Below are 9,453 nucleotides of genomic sequence, written 5' to 3' on the forward strand. Positions count from 1 at the left end.
CTGAGCCAATCACGGCGCAATGCTCAGTATTTTCTGCTGGTTTATCCCACCACCACAGAAAACACCGAGCTAGGCTGAAACATGTTGGAGCTGCTGTACCCAAGAAAACAAAAAAGAGACCATGCTTGTATGCGGCTTTATTAACTCAATGATATATATATATATATTTTTTTTTACATTGTTTGCAAACTGATATGTGACACGTATTAATGCCAAAATGAGATTCAAAACAGGCAAGCACCCCAAATTAAAACTTTTTTGTTGTTGCAAAAAACATGAATAAACAGCCCTGAATGACGGGTCACGACAGGGTATGGGATTTAATTAGCTAGTTCTATACGATCTCTTTCTTTCTCATGCGCTTTATTTAGGGTTATATTCCACCGAAGTTGCATTACTTTTCAACGTTTTGTGCAATAATTGTGTAGTAGTAGACCACCAATACATTGGTTCATAAACCAAATATTTTGCGTTTTTTATAGAGGTTACCAAGTTAACAAGCTTTCCTCTTTTCGGGAAATGAAACCGAAAGTTCCTAGATATGATCTGCTGAAACGGAATTGGTTAGATCGGCATATATTGCTGGCATAATCTGACAGGAAGTTCCTATAACAAGTTTCAGCACTAATTTCTGATTTTAAATTAGTTATTTAATTCTGAAGATGTCACATTTGAATTACAAGGAGCGTTATGGTTGCCGACGGCTGTTAGAGATGATGACAAAGGATGACATATCCTCACTTCGATTTACTATCACTAACAAAAAGAAGGATCTTTTCGACAGCACATCAGGTAGGTTTCATCCTTCATTGAAGCTAGAATCCTTAGTTGCTACATCCGTATTTGGATTTATACATTAATTCGATATACCCATTCATGAAGAATATAACTTATAAATGCCTCATGGGCGTAGTTAATCAGAAACCAAAGTACAAGCTTGTTTTACTCTGTTTGTAAACAATGTAAACGTAAACAAACACTATATAGCCTAAAAAAAACGATAATTTGATGTCATTATAACGCATCTCTTCGTCGTCTGACAACGAGTATGAAATATCGGACCAATGCGCAGCGTGTTAAGTGTCCATGTTAATTTATTAACTGAACACACAAAAACAAAATAACGAAGTGAATGGAAGAAACGAAACAGTTCTGCAAGGTAACATACACTAAACCGAAAAAAACTACCCACAAGTCATAGTGGGAACATAGGCTACCTAAGTATGGTTCTCAATCAGAGACAATGATTGACAGCTGCCTCTGATTGGGAACCATACCAGGCCAAAAGCAGAAATACAACACATAGAACAAAAACATTGAATGCCCACCTCAACTCACACCCTGACCAACCTAAAACAGAGACATAAAAATGGAACTAAGGTCAGGACGTGACAGTCATGGATGGTCAGTACTTGCATCCATAGATGCAATTTGTGAGTGGTTATAATTTCTCTGGGGTGTCTGATTTGTATTTGTTTCGTTTAACAATTCTAGCTTTAAAAACACATTTGTATTAAAACATGTTACTACATTGTTATACAATTCATTAATTTAGCCTGCAATTGGTTTTAGAAAATGTGGATAAAATGTACTTTCTTAGCTCCATGTATTGAAGGTAGACTCAGCAATATCATCATAGCAGGGCGATTTTCAGACATCATCAACAACAACAGAATTCACATACGTGCCATTGATTTCCAGACAGTTATTGTGCCCTACCTTGAGACATACCCTATACTCACATCACCAGATAAATCATGTTGGATGACTTTCAAACCATGGGTGTATTCAGAATGTGCCATGTTGTAAAAAAGTATTTCCATAATTTACCAATGAATATCCAGTGGTGGTGTGAAAAGCTTTATCTGTAATTGTGCTGCTCACATATGTGATATCTCATTAGAGTCCTTTGGGTCATATTCTTATGTTACAGAATCAATTGATGCCATCCTTTCAAACACAGAGAATACAGAGGCATTCCTGAAACGCAGGAAAGTTCAACGTGACTTCATATTCAAATACCTGACGGAGGACGAGGGGGTTGTGATACCCAAAAACAGCAACAAAGACCAGCTAGTGAAGAAGGCCCTTGACGTCTGGACTATTGAGAAGGTATTTTTGGAGCAGACACATTTGGACACTTAGGGAACTAAGAGGTAAGGTAAATACACCTCTTTCCATTGTCTCTATTATCTTCAGGTGAGTCCACAAGCGTATGAAGATGTCTCCTTCAGTGCTTTAACAAGAGCAGCAGGTTCTCAGATAGGAATGAGGTTTCCAACAGCACAAGTCTCCCCTCAACCTGTCTACTCTAAGCCGCACTACACATCCCAGGTAATAATTATATCAATCCTAATTCTATGGCATGAAGGCATGCAGTGTAAAAAATATTTTGTATTGTAGCGAACAAAGACATTTCACCTCAGTTCTTAGAAATGCCAAGCTTTGGCCAGAACATTTATTAAATTTTTTAAGAGAAATGTTATTGTCTGTAGATGTTGGACCTTCAAAGCCCAGCAGCTGAGACCAATCCAGGACCAGCTGTGACTATTGTGAGACAAATTGAGACTAGTTTGAGACCAATTGGTCTGAGAACAAGTGAGAGTGTCTCTGTTTCCTCTGAGGCGACATACAGTGCTGGCTTTGACCACCTGGCCTTGGCCAGACAGTTTTGTCAGTGGTTCTTCCAGCTTCTCAACAGTCTGAACCCCTCCCTGGGTCAGCCTCCTCAGGAGTGGGGACCACAACACTTCTGGGAGGATGTGAGGCTACGTCTTCTCTCCAGCGCCGGAGAGCAGTATACAGAAGAGTACGAAGGAGCAGCAATGATCAGCCTGCGTCTCCTGGCCCTGGCGAGGGACGAGAGGCTGCTATTGAGCCCCAACTTGGAGCCTGGTGGTCTGAAGGCCCTGTCCTCCCCCCACGGCCTGGTGCTGGTGGCTGTGGCAGGGACCATCCACAGAGACAGAGAATGTGTCGGCATTTATGAGCAGGCGTTTGGCCTCATACGCTCCCCACTGGACCAGAACAAATGGAAGATCAAGTTCATGGTCTTGAAGGTGAGGGGCCAGGAGGCTCTCAGGGTGGGAGAGCACCTGCTGTCTCCAATATTAACATGGGATTCCAACGACCTGCAGCTCCTCTGTAGATGATGGGGGACCTGGTGTGATCGTCAGCAGGGTTCTTCAACCGAGGGTCCGCAGGTCTGGATCCTAACTATGGAGACATTTTAAATATGATTTAGCTTTATAAAATGGTACAGTAAATTAATTATCATGTAATGCTTCATAAGTTGCCTACTTCTAGGTTTACTCATTGTCAGAAAATTACTATTTAACTGTTCTCTAGTTTGATACATTTTCCCCCAGCTAATCAATCATGATACTGTAATTGACCTCAGTAACCTCTGATCTATTTATTCTAATTATTTGTAGCCTTTATTTAGGAATCGAGTCATTGAGACCAAAATCTATTTTTTTCAAGGGAGTCCTGCATAGATACACCTTTTACATTATATCTACAAAGTCCAAAAGCTGTGAAAACAAGGCCACCACTACCTTTTTAATTTGTGTTCTTTCACCCTCAATCTCTCTCCGTCGCGCTGTCCTCTCTCACTCTGTGTGAGAGTGTAGCCCATAGGCCTGGCTCTGTGTGAGAGTGTAGCCCATAGGCCTGGCTCCGTGTGAGAGTGTAGCCCATAGGCCTGGCTCCGTGTGAGAGTGTAGCCCATAGGCCTGGCTCTGTGTGAGAGTGTAGCCCATAGGCCTGGCTCTGTGTAGTAGGGTAGAGAATGCAGCAGTGACTCTGTGATTTTGGTTGGAAATGTTACATGTGGGTTATTCTTGGCATTCGCTTCAAAGGAACGGAGCTAGTTAATATCTGTCTCTGTAGGTCAGGGCTCTGCACTTTACTGGGCCATAGTTGTGGCAGAGGAAACCACTATGGCCATTGTTCTCTGGCTGTTCATCTCACAGAAAGAATAATAATAAGTTGCCCGCCTCCTGCCTTTATGGCACTTGGCTTCCCTCCGTTTAATTAGGGATTTGGCCCATGGAAAGGCTCTGACGCAGAGCTTAAAATATACCTTTCCAAAACGACACATATTTGTTTCGTAAAGACCCTATTTAGTATTTCCCACCACACTTTAGCTGAGACAGTTATTAAAGTTCTCTCTACTGCCCAATATTCTCAACATACCAGTATCAATTATTAGTCTTAAAAAAAGTGATTTGTTTTCATATATTAATTTTAGCCTTTTCTTGTTGGCATAAAAAAAGTGTGCATTGATAAAAAGTCCATATATTTTGAATGAGTTATCCGCATTGCAATGTTTTGAAAGGTTTCCTCATTACCATGCTAACATGACGTCATAATTTGTGCTGCTAGCAGCATTCTAGTCATCAAGTTGCTACGGAAAGTTTCACCACCCATTTCTGATTTTAAATGAGCTCTTTGTAGTTTTGAAGATGGCAGGATTGAATTACAAGGAGCGTTATGGTTGCAGACAGCTGTTGGGGATAATGACAATGCATAACATATCCTCACTTTACTGTCACTAACAAAAATATGGATATTTTTCGAGAGCACATAAGGCAGGGTCAGTAGTCAAGCTTAGTTTTTTTCTTGGTCATTAAAGATGGAAACCTTAGTATCTGTATCCATTTTTGACTTATAAATGAATTGTATCCATTGTTGAAGAATATAACGCAGGTAGCCTAGTGGTTAGAGTGTTGGGCCAGTAACTGGAAGGTTGCTGGGTTGAATCCCCGAGCTGACAAGGTAAGAATCTGTCCTTCTACCTCCGAGAAGGAGGTTCCCCAGGCACCGTGGATGTCGATTAAGGCAGCCCCCCACACCTCTGATTCAGAGGGGTTGAGTTAAATGCTGAAGACACATTTCAGTTGAATACATTCAGTTGGACAACTGACTAGGTTGCCCTTCCCCACCAGAACCCAAAATATAATCTTATTTTACTCCAATGTTTATAAACACAAACAAATACTCTATAGCCTCAACGTGGTTAACAACTATAGTTTTGATGTCATGGGTGGTCAGTCTTTGCATCCGTAGCTCTCTATGAATTTGAGAGTGGGTTTGAGGACCTTTTTACTGATGATTGTGTTTTGCTTTTCATGTATTGACGTGTATATTGATGTCTATTTTTGATGTGTATAGTGTGTGTTGATGTGTATAGTGTGTGTTGATGTGTATAGTGTGTGTTGATGTGTATAGTGTGTGTTGATGTGTATGCAGGGCTCATCTGTAAAATAGACCTTGTTCTCATCATGACTTCTTTTCGAAATAAAGGTTGAATCAAAATAAGTAAATGATGAGAGGCTGTATGGTGGAACATCATCCTTTCTCATACACTTTCTGCCAAACTGGTGAAACCGAAGTTTATTCTTTAGATATAGTAAAACATATCCTGTGTCTGTTTTTAACATGGATTGCTGTTTCATGATGGTTTAATATATATCAAATAGTATAACGTTATATACCGGATAATTATGTCAGAATATTTGAAATGACGTAATGTCATCCTGAAAGAATGATACCAATCTTTGTTCCCCTTTCTGACTTTCAGATTGACAAAGTCCCAACATTCCACAAGGGGGCAGGCATGCTACATCAAGGAGAATTTATATTTTGATCCTCAGCCAAATCGAATGCTTTTAAAGCGATTACGTGGGGAAAGTAATCAATTCCTAAGCACAGCCTGGGCTACTTTATGTACGCTGGCAGTGTCTTGTAGCCTAGGTCGTGAACAAAACAGTAAATTTGAGAGTTTACCGTGAATTGTCTGCCATTAAATTAATATGGTTGTAAACTATTGCCTTTCAAAGGTATGAAAACACATATTTGGAAACACATATTTGACTAGTTATTGAAGTGCCAGTGAAGTGGATTTATGTTGTAGAACTATAATCAATCAATAGACAATAATATTTCTCTTCAACGTTGAGTAACAAATCACATTAAGAGGTAAATTCAATCAAAGTTTTTTCAATGTGATTGCTGTCTCCGAAGTGCTACTCATTCAGAGCATTCCCAACATATACAAGCTTTGACAAACTATTGTTGAGAAGACTTGTATAAAAAATATAACAAACTTGTATAGGAAAAATGGGGGTTAGGGTGATGGTTGACATATCATGTCACCTTCTCTCTTCCTTTCTTCCCTTTATGTTAGCTAAATAAATGCATCGATTTACACCTGGCATACTTTTCCTGTTTCCGGGTAAATCGATGTGGACTAGATAGGCAGATATCAGAGTTTCTAACAGTGCTCTGTGCTTCGGCCCGGTGTAGATTTACACTCACATGATTAGCTCACATAAACACTGGAAACCTTAGGACACGAGGGAATGCACAGGATCCCAGGAAACAAACAGGCGAATAGTGAGAGGATCCCGTTGCTGTGACGGTTTAGTTTAGCATCAATTAACCCAAACAACAACCAGAACACTTTCTACAGGAAAATAACTGTATTTATAAAAGGGGAAAATACATGGAGAAATGCACCTAAATACATTAAGCTAACATGGAGGTTTCAATCAGAAGAGGTTCAAATAAACCAGGAAACAATCACTGCTTTCCATCATCCTATACAGTGGTTGAATTGGGGTGGGTGGGGCTGGTGCGTTGAACCAGGAACTCAGATTTTCTACTGCTTGAATGCCAGCTCAAAAATGGTTAATCCACAATACATATCAGGGAGTATGAGTGTACAATTTTATTTTTCAAACACACAGCCCTATAGAACATACAGCCCCATCCCACCATTTCCTCCATACTGCAGTGTTCCTCTCTGATAGCCAGGCCTTCACCACGTAGAACAGGGCCCTGACGGTTCTCTCAGCTTGGCTCTAAATAGAGATGATCACGTTATCAGAGCGTTGCCAGGAGGTTGTCAGCTTGCGTTGGGCCTGCTGGCCATCCTGAACAGAGCGGCCGGTTGGCGGATGTGTGTTGGTGCCAGCCTCCCAGCACCCGTCCTCCAGGACATCTGCCTGCCCACGCTGCATCTTAATCCCCATCTCTCTCAGCCTCTCCCTCCAGCCCTCAGCCCACTGCTCGCCGGTTTGTATTAATTGCCCTTGCCTCGCTCGCTGTTTGCTTCTGATTACACTCATTAATTTCAATTCCCAGGGAACCCAGCCGCCGATTTACACAAACACACACAAACACACACACACACTATGACATCAGTGCCTGGACATTTGGATGCTATTAATTGTTATTAATAGCAGCAATGTTCACTCCCCGCCTCTCGCTGTCTGAAAGTAGACTGCCAGTGTGAAGGGTGAAGATGGGTACTGACCATATGACCTTATGTTCCTATGCCCATAGCCCAGCCTCCAGATACCCAGGAGGTGGCTCAGATCTAGACCCATGCTTAATCTTGAGAATTATTCAATATCCTGTATAACTACTGCTGTACACACATTTCTACTCACACACTGTCAATACTTCCTTAAGAAAATAAGGTGCTATCTAGAACCTAAAGGGGTTCTTCATCTGCCCTCATAGGTGAACCCTTTAAAGAACCCGTTTTAGTTCCAGGTAGAACCCCTTTGAGTTCCATGTAGAACCCTTTCCACAGAGGCTTCTACATGGAACCCAAAATAATTCTACCTGTAACCAAAAATGTAACCAAAAATGATTTTACCTGGAATCAAAAAGGGTTATCCTATTGGGACACCTGAAGAGCCCTTTTGGAACCCTTTTTGAAGAGTGTACTGTCTATAGACACCATTCACATACACATATATTTCGATTCCGGACTCTGGTCCGGAAGCTCATTTCCTGCAATTCTGTCAATTTTCCCATGGGCTTTGTACTGCATATTTGAATACTGTATTCTTGACAGCTGTCTAATATTTTTGCTACTGTACATTGTATTTTAGTTACACTGTTTATACACCACTTATTGATAGGTATACTGGATTTTTGACATAGCTCACTCTTATAAACTCAGCAAAAAAAGCTGGACCCTGTCTTTCAAAGATAATTCATAAAAATTCCAAACAACTACCCAGATCTTCATTGTAAAGGGTTTAAACACGCTTGTTCAATGAACCATAAACAATTAATGAACACGCACCTTTGGAACGGTCGTTAAGACACTAACAGCTTTCAGATGGTAGGCAATTAAGGTCACAGTTATGAAAACTTAGGACACTAAAGAGGCCTTTCTACTGACTCTGAAAAACACCAAAAGAAAGATGCCCATCTGCATGAAAGTGCCTCAGGCATGCTGCAAGGAGGCATGAGGACTGCACGTGGCCAGGGCAAACAAATGCCCAAAAAATACCCAGTACTAGCAAAAAGTGCTCTTCACTGACGAGTTGCAGTTTTGTCTCACCAGGGGTGATGTTCGGATTTGCGTTTATCGTCGAAGGAATGAGCATTACACCAAGGACTGTACTCTGGAGCGGGATCGATTTGGAGGTGGAGGGTCCGTCATGGTCTGGGGCGGTGTGTCACAGCATCATTGGACTGAGCTTGTTGTCATTGCAGGCAATCTCAATGCTGTGCGTTACAGGGAAGACATCCTCCTCCCTCATGTGCTACCCTTCCTGCAGGCTCATCCTGACATGACCCTCCAGCATGACAATGCCACCAGCCATACTGCTCATTCTGTGCGTGATCTACTGCAAGACAGGAATGTCAGTGTTCTGCCATGGCCAGTGAAGAGCCCGGATCTCAATCCCATTGAGCACGTCTGGGACCTGTTGGATCGGAGGGTGAGGGCTAGGGCCATTCCCCCCAGAAATGTCTGGGACCTTGCAGGTGCCTTGGTGGAAGAGTGGAGTAACATCTCACAGCAAGAACTGGCAAATCTGGTGCAGTCCATGAGATGCACTGCAGTACTTAATGCAGCTGGTGGCCACACCAGATACTGACTGTTACTTTTTGACCCCCCTTTGTTCAAGGACACATTATTCCATTCTGTTAGACGCATGTCTGTGGAACTTGTTTAGTTTATGTCTCAGTTGTTGAATCTTGTTATGTTCATACAAATATATAAAATCAACACTGTTGACAGTGAGAGGACGTTTATTTTTTTGCTGAGTTTATGTCTCCTGTTGTACATATCATTCTTAGTATATCTCGTGTAAATTATTCGGTGAATACTGTATATGTATAGATTGCATTAGGATTATTCTTACTTTGCTATTTGGTTGTTAAGTGGATTCTTCTTGATGTTTTAAATGTTGTATTATTTTGTACTGTATAACACTTTATTGCATTGTTAGGAGCTAATAACAGAAGCATTTTGCTGCACCCGCTACATCTGCTAAACTGTGTACACGACCAATACATTTTGACTTGATTTGAATGTAAAGCCATGAGAAATGTTTTAGCTTTCTCTCTTTCGCTCCCTCTTCCTTCAGCTCTCCTTCTCTCTTTTTCCTGCTGAGTGGAGGAGAGATTAGGACAATGGAAAAA

General features: G+C 41.3%; 1 protein-coding gene across 2 annotated transcripts; it reads left to right on the forward strand.

Annotated features, from left to right (window-relative positions):
• Positions 1-333: 333 nt before the first annotated feature.
• On the forward strand, positions 334-9,070 carry LOC118386269 (uncharacterized protein C3orf38-like). 2 transcript variants are annotated; one of them, XR_004826176.2, is made up of 5 exons: positions 334-792; positions 1,934-2,112; positions 2,200-2,334; positions 2,496-3,203; positions 5,585-9,070. XR_004826176.2 is itself a non-coding variant. In XM_035773880.2 (4 exons), the coding sequence occupies exons 1-4, from the start codon at positions 663-665 to the stop codon at positions 3,150-3,152; spliced, it is 1,101 nt and encodes a 366-aa protein (XP_035629773.1). In that variant the 5' UTR covers positions 334-662; the 3' UTR covers positions 3,153-5,330. The 2 variants fall into 2 exon arrangements, 1 of the variants encoding a protein (XP_035629773.1); XM_035773880.2 differs by lacking the exon at positions 5,585-9,070 and having other exon boundaries at positions 2,496-5,330.
• The last annotated feature ends 383 nt before the right edge of the window (positions 9,071-9,453 follow it).

The sequence above is a fragment of the Oncorhynchus keta genome, chromosome 7 (genome assembly GCF_023373465.1).
Source record: "Oncorhynchus keta strain PuntledgeMale-10-30-2019 chromosome 7, Oket_V2, whole genome shotgun sequence".
Taxonomy (NCBI): domain Eukaryota; kingdom Metazoa; phylum Chordata; class Actinopteri; order Salmoniformes; family Salmonidae; genus Oncorhynchus; species Oncorhynchus keta.

Bases quoted from the DNA above. Each gene is read 5' to 3' on its own strand.
- LOC118386269 (XM_035773880.2), top strand. From the start codon at position 663: ATGTCACATTTGAATTACAAGGAGCGTTATGGTTGCCGACGGCTGTTA. The intron at 793-1,933 runs GTAGGTTTCATC...CTTATGTTACAG, and splicing joins TCTTTTCGACAGCACATCAG to AATCAATTGATGCCATCCTT. The intron at 2,113-2,199 runs GTATTTTTGGAG...TATTATCTTCAG, and splicing joins ACGTCTGGACTATTGAGAAG to GTGAGTCCACAAGCGTATGA.